Here is a 13,631-nt window from a genome sequence, read left to right on the forward strand (position 1 = left end):
CATGAATACTGGTTTGTTTGGAAAATTTATTAAACAACGGCATAATTATTTTTTTAGCACAGTCCTCTTAAAGTGCAAAGAAGAAGAATTGGATGAATGACGGCACACGTACGTCAGGGTGCATAAAGTTTTGGGATATTGACCAAATTTCTAAGTCTTTTACCCTTATTCAAAAAGGACAGGATAGACTGACTGGATGTTGAGGGTTTTGCAGCGAATTTTGTAAAATACCAATGAAATGTCTAAAGTAAGATTTTTGAAGATAAGGCATTTCAACTATTGAATAATAACCTTTTCATTGACTGAACCTGATAAAAAAATTCATTTACAAGAAAACAGGGTTTTAAATCTGAGCTCTGCAATTATAAAACCAATTTTTCTGACCGCATGTATTAATGCACCAAGTTACTGTGCTGCTTGCCAACTGTTAGGATAATTGTTTCTTCTGGTAATTATGAATAAATATGTGCTGCACAGTATGTCTAAGAATCACTGTACCATCAGCCCTCCTGGCTTATTGCTTTAACATATAGGCAGAGACAAGAAGGTTAAGAACAGGTCAGGGGTCAGTTTCCGGGAACACATTATGATTTCCCTTTATAGCACTTAGTGTGCTATTTACAGAGATCCAGGTGCAAATCTTCATACACCGTATAAATCACTATCCCGTTTACAGTATCTCAGTGTATTCCAGTTCATTAGCACAGTCTGGCTTTCTCCAACTAAGCATAGCATAGATATCCCACAATCCTTGATCGTGTAAGATTTAAGGTCTTGATTTATTATCGTCTCTCTCACCCAAACATCAGGCAGATCATCATGACCAGCCCTGCCCTGTGGCTTCAGAAATTTCATCATGTGTTACCTAATCACAGCTCTTAGATCACAATCATTCTTGTTGCATGTAACCTGTATTCATATTGTGTTCCTGTATAGCAGGCGCTGCATTAGCAGCACACAAATAGATCATGGGTTCAAACCCAGGGAACATACATACTGGTATACTTTGTAATGCACAATTAGTCGATTTGGATATGTCTGCCAGATGCATACATGTAATGTATATATTATCAACACTATATGTGTTTTTTCTGTTCTGTAATCTGTATGCATAAAATACATCAGGAATTTGTAGGTTGTAGGTTTTTCTGACCAATGTATGAGTAATGTAAAAAAAAAGTATCCTCTAAGCAAGATGATGTACAGGTCAAACAATGTCCAGTTTAAGATGCATAAATCGACAAGACCAGGAAACAACTAGACTAACTCCAATGTTTTTCAGCATAGCTTTCTACACACATTAACCAGTCTGGTTTGTAAGTGATGATAAATACATTTTTGATTTGGTTGAGCCACACGTGGAGTGATTTTACCAAGAAGTATGTGATTCTGGATCAACATTTTCATTAACCATTCAGATTGCAAGATTGGGATATTAGGGTGTATGTTAGATTTAGGATTGAGTTTTAAAAATTCTCCTCAAACTATTATTTCACACTGATCTGAGGGGTAAAAATGTTTGGAGTTTGAGTTAAGGATAATTTGGGGTTTCTTTGATTAAAAGACACAAAAATGTTTATCCAGGACCAGAATTTTACGTCTGAAGTATTAGTTTTACCATTTAGATTGATTCATACCTGCCGTCAGCACACAAATAAGCACAAATACAAAAAGGGAGGTTCTTCATTTTCACAGTATGACCTTTAATAAATTTTTAACACTACCGAAATAGTTCCTACATTTCAAATAGGTTCACTGGAAAGTATGCTAGTAAGTAATAAAAATAATTATCAATCATGAAAGCACATATTTTCATTCTACTTCAAAATGTGTTTTATTTTAATGCATGAGCAAGTGCACATGCCTATGAAATTAAATTACCACATTTACGTTTATGCATTTGGCAGTCAGTTATATTCAAACCAGTGCATTTCAATGTATACATTTTGGTCAAGCGTGTTTCTTGGAAATCAACCCCATGACCTTTGTGCTGCTTATTCAATGGTCTACCAACTAAGTTACAGGAACACCAAAATGCACGTCTATAAGCGAAGTAATCTTACTTTCTGTTTCTGTACGCAGCGCTGAAGAGTCCAGCTGCTTTCCACGAACAGAGGAGAAGTCTGGAGAGAGCACGCGTAAGTGATGTCATACACAAAATTACCATGATTTCTTATTCATATCTGATTTTTTATCAATTAAATCTTTAATGACGAGAAAATAATCCTCTTTGTTTGAACGTTCTTTCTCTTTTACTGTTGCAGACGGAGGATTATCTGAAGAGGAAGATTAGGAGTCGGCCAGAGAGGTCAGAACTGGTGAGGATGCACATACTAGAAGGTGAGTCTCACATCAAAGCACCTTACAGAGGAAGTGTGTGATTTGTGACTGTGTGTGTGAAATCCAGGCTCATAATCTAACGTCTCATAATCGAATCAAAGCATCAAAGTTTGAATTCAGTCATTGACTTCACATTGATTTTAATCTTTGGCGTAGTCTTATTCAGTCAGTGAAGATATCAGGGTTATATTTTTACAGAATTTTCTTTAGATTATAAATGATGATTTTATGTAGAAAACAGTAAATCACAAAGAAAGACTTCAGCTAGGTTTTTAAATATTTCTGTGTCACTAGACTCACCATACAGAAAAATGTACAATAATTTTAGACAAATACACAGTTCTGTTCCAAACTTCAGACGTTGGTTGAATGGTTTGTTTCTTTAAACACACAGAGCAGTGTTTGGATAGCACCAGAGTCATTGTGTTTACATTTTTTGGAGAAATCTATGGCTCTGCATTTTAAGCTGGGATAGGAGTAAAGTTTATTTTTTAACATCAATCGCACATTTTTTTTTTTACAAAATGTCACGTTTGGCTGTATGTATGAAGCTGACAAATTGTTATGAGAAAACTAAGAAGTTATGAGTAACTACCCCTTGACATATTAACATACTTCATAAATGCGTCATTTCTGTAAAAGCAGAAATCGTCGATCACATTAAGCGCCGTGCAAAATCATCTAACTTATCATTAGACTATCAGCAGGGAATTTAGGTGTTATTAACAGAGGAAGCATTTAATCTATTAATGTTTACCCACAGAGACTTCAGCCGAGCCCTCGCTGCAGGCCAAGCAACTTAAGCTGAAGAGAGCTCGTCTGGCTGACGACCTCAATGATAAGATCTCCCATCGCCCTGGTCCCATCGAGCTCATTCACAAGAACATCCTCCCAGTGCACACGCTCATTGGTTAGACTCTACCCAACTTTCAAAAACAGCACTTATTTTGTGCAAAGTCAGCGATAGCTTGCGTGTGCCACTTGACACGTCATTGTCACATTGCCTGTCTTTAAATGCAAAACCACAAAGTGCAGTAAGGTTTAAAAATCTGATCTAAATCTTATTCTTTATAATCCAGTGTAAAACATAGTTTTTTCAATTCAATTCAATTTTATTTATATAGCGCTTAGTACGAGGTGGTTTCCCGGACATGGTTTAGATTAATCCAGCACTTGGCCTTATTAATATTTCAGGGTTCCCACGGGTCCTTGAAATCCTTGAAAGTTTGTGAATCTGGGGAAAAAATTCAAGGCCCTGTGAAGTTTTTGAAAATATACATACATAGAGAGAGGTCATTGAAAGTGCTTGAATCTATTTTATGCAAGAAGTTTTCTGGAAAAGAATTCAAATTATTTCCTGTTTAGTGTAGGATAATATCATAAAAATTCTAGACTTTTTAAGCACACATGCTAAACTGTTTGCTTTAAATGCTTATATCTTCTGTATGCGAATGTTGATTCATACCAAAATGCTTTTTTGCATAGTTGTGTTTGACACATAAAAACCGTCTCTGGTTACATATGTAACTGTTGTTCCCTGAGAAGGGAACGAGATGCTGCGTTTCCCTTGTCATACTTCCTGCCTCCCTGTAACGGCATCTTTGGCAATATTTTAGATAGTGATATACTTCCTGGCTCCCGCGTCACCCTGTCTTTGTCGTTAAGCCTCACCATTGGTTGAATTTGATATACATATTCAGACATACTTACCCCTGAAAGCGTCCCTAAAATGTCACCGCAGTGACGCAGCACAAGTTCCCTCAAAAGGGAACTGTAAGAATGTATCTTAAAAGGTAACACGATGTAACGTTGCTCTCACTGGAAATGTGTCCCCACATTTAGTCCTTGAATTTAAGGGTATTGGACCTGGAAAGTCCTTGAAAGGTCCTTGAATTTGAAGTTATCTAAGGTGTGGGAACCCTGATATTAGGACAGGAAGTAGTTTTCACAAACAAACCTTACAAAAACATTCATGGTGTGCATTTTGAAACAAAACAATGGCACTGATATATGTCAGTACAAGGTAGCTCAAACATGCTTTTTAGTCTGGGACTAGAATAAGGCCTGTCCGGGAAACCTATATATATATATATATATATACACCTAGAAGTTGAATTAATAGAGTTTGTATGTATTGTAAAGAAAGCCTAAGAATGCAGAACAAATTGGTTAGCGCTGTTGGTTTAAAAAGAGAAGTTAATTAATTATTAATCATTTGTTTAACTGTTTTAAGTTTCAGTCCTAATGTAATGTCTGACCATATCCACGCACAGTTTAGACAGATATTTATTCTTTTTCACAGGTACCGAGTCTCCGAAGGGTGAGAGCTCCTCATTGGATGAGGACAGTAGTGATGCTCTGTCTCCGGATCCACTGGGTGGTCAGGATTCACCGCTGAGCCTTGGCCCTCAACACTCCCCCTCTGATATGCTGAATATGAATGGAGACCTCTCACCCACTCAGGTACTATCTTTGATCACTTATACAGTATTGCATTTATGCTCTACATACACTAGAGGGCAGCACTGCTCAGCTCTTAAAGGATTAGTCCATTTTCTTAAAATAAATCCAGATAATTTACTCACCACCACGTCATCCAAAATGTTGATGTCTTTCTTTGTTCAGCCAAGAAGAAATTATGTTTTTTGAGAAAATATTCCAGGATTTTTCTCATTTTATTGGACTTTAATGGACCCCAACACTTAACAGTTTTTTTCAACAGTGTTTCAAAGGACTCTAAATGTTCCCAAACGAGGCATAAGGGTCTTATCTAGCGAATGAAATAATGCACTTTTAAACCACAACTTTGTTTTAAATAGCCGGAGATAGATGAGAAGCTGTGGTTTAAAAGTGCATATTTTACATTTTTCTTATCAAAAATAACAATCGGTTCGCTAGATAAGACCCTTATGCCTCGTTTGGTATCGTTTAGAGTCCTTTGAAAAAAATTGTTAAGTGTTGAGTTAGGTGTTAAGTGTTGGGGTCCATTAAAGTCCATTAAAATGAGAAAAATCCTGGAATGTTTTCCTCAAAAAAAAAAAAAAAAAAACATAATTTCTTCTCAACTGAACAAAGAAAGCATCAACATTTTGGATGACATGGTGGTGAGTAAATTATCTGGATTTTTTTTTTTTTAGAAAATGGACTAATCCTTTAAATATATGATGTGTCCATGACATCCCAAATTAAATTATAAAAAACGCAACAACAATTTAATTTCCTCAGTTTTATTGGCCACGTGGCACAGTTTGTATCATTTTGCTTGCTGGTGTTTGTGGTGCTCCATACGGGATGTCAGCCTTTGCGCTAGCTTTATATAAAGCTGCTTTTTATGATCAAGTACCAAATAACCTGTATTTAACCATTGAATTTTCTTCAGTTCCTCACTCATGCCCCACCTCCTGTATTTGGTGCATCCGACTCCTCTTCTTCACAGAATCCAGCTAATGAAACTACTATGACAAACTGTGCTCGCCCACCTACAGGACAGACAAGGGTAAATGAATATCCTTTCAACAATTGGAGTGCTAAATGAGAACCAATTTGAGTGAACTTGGTTTCCACCTACCCTAATTGTTACCTTTATCAACAGTCCAAGTCCAGCACAGATCGGGCTTCACAGCGGCCCAAGAAAGCCAAAGATAACAAGCCCAAAGTGAAGAAACTCAAATATCACCAATACATCCCTCCCGACCAGAAGAATGAGCGCGAGCCGCCGCCTCAGCTGGACTCCTCGTATGCCAAGATCCTCCATCAGCAGCAGCTCTTTCTTCAGCTTCAGATCATTAACCAGCAACAACAGCACTACAACTACCATACCATCTTACCGGCTCCACCCAAGTAAGTGCAACCACACAGGATATCCAATGTTGTGTAATTATGTATTGTATTGTAACTTTTTACAGCTACATGTTTCTGTAATATTATAATTTTTGTAACTTTACTGACAATATTTCTCCCAAAACATTTTACAAAATACAGTTTTATTTGAAGAAAATGAAAACTGTACAAACTGGTCAAAGTAAAAAAAATTTTGCAATATTTCCAGACCTTGAATGCTAAAAAGAAAACAAGTTCATATTCATTTTTAAACAACAAAATATGGTAAAGGTGCAGTCTGTAGATTTTAGTTGCATCTAGTGGTGAGATTGTGAACTGCAGCCAACAGCTCAGTCCAGTCCACCAATCACCCCTCACATTCAGGACAAGCATAAGAAAGCTACGGTAGCTGCCACAGGACAAACATGTCGTCATCTGAGGCAACATAGGGATGAAATGTGCTCTGTAGAGCAGTTTGTCCATTTAGAGTTACTGTAGAAACATGACACAAAATGGTGACTTCCATGTAAGTTCATGGAGTTAAAGGGATAGTTCGGCCAAAAATGATATTAAACCCATGATTTACTCACCCCCAAGCTGTCCGAGTTGCATATGTCCATCGTTTTTCAGACAAACACATTTTAGGATATTTTAGAAAATGTTTTAGATCTTTCAGTTGATTAAATGTAATGTTACGGGGTCCACCCATAGTCCACGACCTTCAAGTCCAAAAAAAGTGCGTCCATCCTTCACAAATTAAATCCAAACGCCTCCAGGATGATAAACAAAGGTCTTCTGAGGGTAATCCGTGCGGTGTTGTTGTAGAAATATCCATATTTAAAACTTTATTAACGAAAATAAATACCTTCCGGTAGCGCCGCCATCTTAGTCGCGTCCACATTCAGGATGAGAGCTTACGCAGCCTACGGAGGCTACTCTGCTGCTGCTCTGTGCCCCTGCGCTCCGAATTTGTCATACGTCACTAAGAAAAGTGCATACACTACGCTAATACTCTCTCCTGAATACAGAGGAGTCTAAGATGGCGGCGCTACCGGAAGGTAGTTATTTTTGTTAATGAAGTTTTAAATATGGACATTTCTACAACAACACCGCGCGGATTACCCTCAGAAGACCTTTGTTTATCATCCTGGAGCCGTTTGGATTTAATTTGTGAAGGATGGACGCACTTTTTTTGGACTTGAAGGTCGTGGACTATGGGTGGATCCCGTAACATTACATTTAATCAAATAAAAGATCTAAAACATTTTCTAAAATACCCGAAAATGTGTTTGTCTGAAAAACGATGGACATATGCAACTCGGACAGCTTGGGGGTGAGTAAATCATGGGTTTAATATCGTTTTTGGCCGAACTATCCCTTTCAAATGTCTCATTCTAAGGTAATGTAAGGGATTTATATTCAGCAGACATTCAGCCGACATTGAGGCTGTCATACGTGAAAAAATGCTGATTTAAAGGCAAACCTGGAGTGGTATCTTAATTTTTCCAGATCTGTATTTTATCCATGTTTATCTGTACTTTTCCAGACTCCCAACTGATAAGCCGCTACCGTCCACCAATCCCGGCCCCTCCCCATCCCAGACTGTTTCCACCTGTTCCACAGTCTCATCCAATCAGAATGGGTCTAATCGCCAGAGCCAGCCCACAGTGGATGGAGCCAAGCCCAGCACTTTGCCCGCAAACCTGGATGAATTCAAAGTGGGTGACAATTCATTCACTCATTCTACAGCATATACATCTGTAGAAGCTGTACTGATTGTTTGTTCATCTTTGTCACAGGTTGCCGAACTTAAACAAGAGCTCAAATTGAGAGGTTTGACAGTATCAGGCACTAAAAACGATCTCATCGAACGACTGAAAAACTACCAGGAGAAGAACAACGCAGCGGCGGCTTTAAAAACTGGGCTGGCTCAGTCGCATCAAGTCTCGGTTCAGTCATCCGGTCAAGCGAAAGATGTTAAACTGTCTGCCTTTCCTGTAGCAACCACTACAAAGGTCCACTCCACAACTCCGCCTCAGATTATGCGCTTCAGCAGCACTAGCTCCTCCCCTCCTGTCTCTCCCACCCCCTCTGACCGCTCCCTGGCTGGATTGAGCCCGGATGAGGCCAGCTGCAATGGGGATGTGTTTGGAGAAATGGTAAGCCTGTAGGGATGTGTACATTTAAGACTATTCTAAATAAAATCTAAATACCGTACTATAAAACGACAAGCCAGGTGTTTGTCTGTCAGACCTGCCGCTGTATATTCACATAACTTGTCCCTCTTTCTTAACAGGTCAGCTCACCCCTCACCCAGCTTACTCTGCACCCCTCTCCAGAGCATCCGTCTCCAGTTAAAGAGGAGTCTCTTGGGCAGATGCAGTCTTGCTGCCTTTCTCGCTCTGGTCCATTGCCTCAGGAACCAGCATTATCTCTAGACAAAGATCTGATGCTTCAGGAGAAGGACAAGCAGATAGAGGAGTTGACACGGATGCTCAGGCAGAAGCAGAGGCTGGTGGAGACGCTCCGTTCCCAGTTAGAGCAGGGTAAGCGCGGAGCAGCCGCAGAGGCTGTAAACAACGCGGTTAATGCTGAAATGTCTTCCCTTCCCAATGGAGTGGAAGTGAAAGTGAAGGAAGAGGTCAAGGAGGAAATGGACACATCAGAAGACCTGCAAGAGCAGGTCCAGTCTCAGAAGAAGTTGCAAACACCTTGTTCACAGCAGACACTTCTCAAGTTGCAACAGATTCATCGGTTACAGCTACAGCAGCAGCAACAACAACAACTGCAGCAGCAGCAGCAGCAAGTGCTGGTGGACCTACCAAACATACAGCAACAGAAAACGCAGTTATTGCAAAAACAGCAAATGCAAACGGACCCACAGAAACTGCAGCAAGAGCAAGGAAAGACACGGGTACTGCAGCAACAGCAGCAAAAGTTACAGTTGTTGCAGCAGCAACAGAAAACACAGTTACATCTTCAGCAGCAGAAAATGGTGTTACTGCAACAACAACAGCAGCAGCAGAAGACACAGTTACAGAAACAGCAAAAGACGCAGCTGCTGCAACAGCACAAGACTGAGTTACAGCAGCAGCAGAAGACAACAACGTTACTGCAGCAGCAGCAGCAACAACAACAAAAGTTGCAGCAGCTCATCATCCAGCAGAGCCAGCAAAAGCAGCAACAAGCCAGTCAGAAGCAGCAGCCGAAGTCACAAAATCAACCACAGCAACAGTTACAGACACCACAGGTAAGCAATACTTTCCTTTCTTCTAATGATTATGATATTTGCCATTGTAATTATTCCTGTGTTTTCACCTAAATTTCCTTTACAGGTTTCACAAGTGTTCGTCAACCAGCAGTCTGGTACTCAGATCACCACATCTTTCCCACTAGATCTTCTGAAGGCTCACACCACACCCACTTTGGTCACCGACAGCAATGGCAACCGCTATCTGATTGCTCTCACCAGTAACGGTGTGGACAGCTTGACCGTAAAATCTCCTCAGAGCAAATCAAATGGTCGCATTACTCTACAGGTGCCTTAAGCATTCCTTAGGTTTTTAATATGATTTTGTTTGCAAATATGGCTTTAATATAAGTATTGTATTTTTTTATGTTTTAGAGATTACAGTCTTCTCCTACCAAGCTCCCCAGCCAATCATCTACTAATGTCGCCAGTTCTGCCAACCAATCACAAGCTGTCAGAGAGCCCGTCACAAAAGTATGTGCATAAAATATGGATGTGCACATGAGATTTGACAAAGTCTGGAGTGGATCAATTGAACATTGCTCTGTCACCCTCAGGTTCAGAAAGTGGGGCTTCACCTGGAGACCACAGCTGTTCAGGAGTCCAGCCAGCCAGTATCTGCTCCACCCAGCTTTGAGCCATTCTTCAGCGAAGAATCGAACACACTGAGCAAACCTGCCTCACCTCCTCCATTTAAGGTATAATGCTATTAGATCAACATGATGAGTCTCATCAATCAAAACTTTGTACCATTATCATAATTTTCTCCCTCTTTTCCTTGGAAAAAATTACTAACTACTATTTTCCCTCTACCCATCATCTCCTCTATTAGGAGGTTTGCCCAACCTTTGATCGCCACACTTTGTTCACCCCTTCCTCCCCAAAGCCAAATCCTCAGCGTGTCAAAGTAAAGCTTCTTCTCTGCTTTCTCTTTTTATCTGCTCGCACCGTCTGGTTTTTAGTAATGTTGGCATTTTGCTCTGTTTACAGGAGAACATCTCCAACAACCACCAAATAGATGACCTGTTTGAAATCCTGATCAAGAGTGGAGGTAAAAAAAAAATTTCTTTTGGGAATCTTAGGCTGCATTTACACCTGGTGTTAAGATACATCTTAAAAATAAAATAAATGATAATGGTTATAGTTTGTCTCACATCACTGTTATTTTTTGAACCAGAAATTTCATCCGGATTTAAAGCCAGTCAAGACCCCTCCCTGTCAGACCTTCATAACAGCCCACCCACTCCCTCCCCACCTCCTTCTCCACTACACCATTCGCAGCCAGCACATCACCCCGACCCCACCCATTCCCAGCAGCTCCCGGACACACAGGCCAGGCCTTGCTCCGCAACCGGACGCCTTGAGGATTTCCTAGAGAGCACCACAGGGAATCCTCTTCTCGTAGTGGAGCCAGACGGCCCGTTGACTTTGATCGATGATCTCCACAACCAAATGCTGAGCACTTCCAGTATTCTGGACCACTCCCAATCTCCAATGGACACCAGCGACCTGAGCTTCTCGCACCACACAACCAGCCTGGACTTTGAAGACCCCACCCTCGATGGCATGGATTGGCTGGACATACCCTTGGGAGGAGGGGGCAGTAATTGTAACAGTGGTGGTGGGGGTATGGTCCTAGCTCCTCTGAGTTCAAACACCCCACCCAGTGTGTTCTCCGCTGACTTTTTGGACAGCTCGGACCTGCAGCTCCACTGGGACTCCTGTTTGTAGCTTTTGATCTTAATTGCTTATTGACACACAATTTGGCACCTTCAACGTTACTGTGTATAACCCGTACACAAAACACTCCAGACGCACATGCTGTTTCTTAAGCTTTATTTTTCATCATATTCCACTAGATTGCCGGATGGTATTGTAATGGTTCCTGCGTCTGATAATGTAGGTCCTCTTAAGCACTGAATATTAAGCTTTCATTTACCCACATCACATGGCCTTGTCGCCTTTGCCAACAGTGAGACCAATCTGGACCTCGCCACCAGCTTCCCATCTCTCCAGGAATTCCACAAAAGAAGCCACCCTGACCATTTTATCTCCTTGAAATCCGTTTGTTGGTCTAGAATATTAGACCACTGATCTGCATGTACATACACAATCCTTTTGATAGTATAACTGTAAGCACACCAGTTTGAACAATTTTCACTGGAAGAGGTGAATAACCCTGCATACATAGTATTTTGTTTACTACCTGTTTCAGGTAAGCTATGACAGCTGAAATCTTATATGAGGTTACATTGCAGTTATATGTATTTCCTCTTTGACCTCTCCCTCATCCCCACAGCTTCATACAATCACATTTGCTCAAATGAACAAAGAGTGGGGGGCAGTATATGAGATCAGACCCCTCCTTATATCTCCACTGTAAACGTTTTAAGCTGTTGTACCCTTCGGCATGTTAGTTTTACCGACTTTGCACTTAAGCCGATCCGACTGGTGCTCTGGTTTAATGAAACAACCCAATGCAGTGGGCTCTGCAGGGAACCAGGTTTGGTGGCGTTCACCAGATCTCTATGCATTGCTGTACTTTAGGTTCATGATATTTCTGAAACCTTTGTTTAGCCCCTATGATTGTAGCGATTATGTGGTGGAGGTCAGTGCTGGGGTTTAGGTTTCAGGAGTATTTGGAACTTATTTTTTAAAAAAGACAACAAAATAAAAAAAAAAAAAAATGCTCTGTGGAGTTTGTTTGGTTTTTTACATTCATTGGACGGTACATTCATAAATAATTACATTCTGTACAAAGGCCAATCTGAGCAAACAGGAGTATTACTGTATTTCTCTGTAATATTAAAATGATACAATTTATTTATTATAGTTAAAACTTTAAATTGCCTCAGTATTTGCTTCATTTGTCTGGTAACGAAATCATACATGTTAACCACATACAGCTGAGTTTAATATAATAATTTAATTCAATTTTATTTATATAGCGCTTTTCACAATTGTTAATTGTTGCAAAGCAGCTTTACATGAGTAGATGTAGAGGAGAACACAGAAAATCAATAGATAATATAAGAAGTAGAATATAGCGGCTAAGGTTAAACCGTACAAGCGAGCGTATTAATAATGTAACATATACAGTAAAGTGCTAAGTTAAGCCAAAGTTGGCTGACTCTCCCTGGGACGAAAAAAACCCCTAGGCGAAAACCCGGTGGGAAAAACTCCTAGAAGGACAAAAACCCTAGGGAGAAATTAAAGGAATAGTCTACTCATTTTCAATATTAAAATATGTTATTACCTTAACTAAGAACTGTTGAATCATCCCTCTATCATCTGTGTGTGTGCACGTAAGCGCTGGAGCGCGCTGCGACGCTACGATAGCATTTAGCTTAGCCCCATTCATTCAATGCTGCCATTTAGAGATAAAGTTAGAAGTGACCAAACACATCAACGTTTTTCCTATTCAAGACGAGTAGTTATACGAGCAAGTTTGGTGGTACAAAATAAAACATAGCGCTTTTCTAAGCGGATTTAAAAGAGGAACTATATTTTATGGCGTAATAGCACTTTTGGGAGTACTTCGACTTTGCGCAGTAACACCCTCCCTCTCCCATTATGAGAGTGAGAAGGGGAGCGGACTTTTCAGGCGAGTCGAAGTACTCCCAAAAGTGCTATTACGCCATAAAATATAGTTCCTCTTTTAAATCCGCTTAGAAAAGCGCTACGTTTTATTTTGTACCACCAAACTTGCTCGTATAACTACTCGTCTTAAATAGGAAAAACGTTGATGTGTTTGGTCACTTCTAACTTTATCTCTAAATGGCAGCATTGAATGAATGGGGCTAAGCTAAATGCTATCGTAGCGTCGCAGCGCGCTCCAGCGCTTACGTGCACACACACAGATGATAGAGGGATGATTCAACAGTTCTTAGTTAAGGTAATAACATATTTTAATATTGAAAATGAGTAGACTATTCCTTTAATATATATTTATTTATATAGACACGGTAGGGATAGGAAGCGGGTAAGCGGATTAAACTGGTTCAGCCGGTGGTCGTTGGTCGTGCATCGGCTGGGCATCACGTTGAAGGACAGCCAGTAGATCAGTGGTGCAATGACCTTCACCGCAACAGGTACTGGGTCTGTTTGTCTCATTGTCCTCGGGGTTGAGGACGAGACAGGGAGACAAAAACAGAGTTCTATTAGCGTAGGGGCCGTTCGCATGTAATGCAAGTGTCATACATTATAGTGGTTTAAGTCAGCT

The 13,631-nt window shown here is 40.3% G+C and overlaps 1 protein-coding gene across 3 annotated transcripts in view; it reads left to right on the plus strand.

Moving 5' to 3' along the window:
* Positions 1 to 12,099, plus strand: part of mrtfab (myocardin related transcription factor Ab) — a 36,053-nt gene extending 23,954 nt beyond the window's left edge. For 2 of the 3 annotated variants that reach the window (XM_065242430.1, XM_065242433.2), the window contains 15 exons: positions 2,083 to 2,138; positions 2,265 to 2,340; positions 3,104 to 3,250; positions 4,643 to 4,803; positions 5,720 to 5,836; positions 5,933 to 6,180; positions 7,706 to 7,877; positions 7,959 to 8,318; positions 8,456 to 9,409; positions 9,495 to 9,698; positions 9,785 to 9,883; positions 9,967 to 10,108; positions 10,240 to 10,316; positions 10,400 to 10,460; positions 10,587 to 12,099. In XM_065242430.1, coding sequence (XP_065098502.1) covers positions 2,083 to 2,138; positions 2,265 to 2,340; positions 3,104 to 3,250; positions 4,643 to 4,803; positions 5,720 to 5,836; positions 5,933 to 6,180; positions 7,706 to 7,877; positions 7,959 to 8,318; positions 8,456 to 9,409; positions 9,495 to 9,698; positions 9,785 to 9,883; positions 9,967 to 10,108; positions 10,240 to 10,316; positions 10,400 to 10,460; positions 10,587 to 11,140 — 3,428 coding nt within the window. In that variant the 3' untranslated portion in view covers positions 11,141 to 12,099. The remainder of the gene's footprint in view (positions 1 to 2,082; positions 2,139 to 2,264; positions 2,341 to 3,103; positions 3,251 to 4,642; positions 4,804 to 5,719; positions 5,837 to 5,932; positions 6,181 to 7,705; positions 7,878 to 7,958; positions 8,319 to 8,455; positions 9,410 to 9,494; positions 9,699 to 9,784; positions 9,884 to 9,966; positions 10,109 to 10,239; positions 10,317 to 10,399; positions 10,461 to 10,586) is intronic. The other variant, XM_065242432.1, reaches the window with a different exon arrangement.
* Positions 12,100 to 13,631: the final 1,532 nt, after the last annotated feature.

This window comes from Paramisgurnus dabryanus, chromosome 1, assembly GCF_030506205.2.
Source record: "Paramisgurnus dabryanus chromosome 1, PD_genome_1.1, whole genome shotgun sequence".
Taxonomy (NCBI): Eukaryota; Metazoa; Chordata; class Actinopteri; order Cypriniformes; family Cobitidae; genus Paramisgurnus; species Paramisgurnus dabryanus.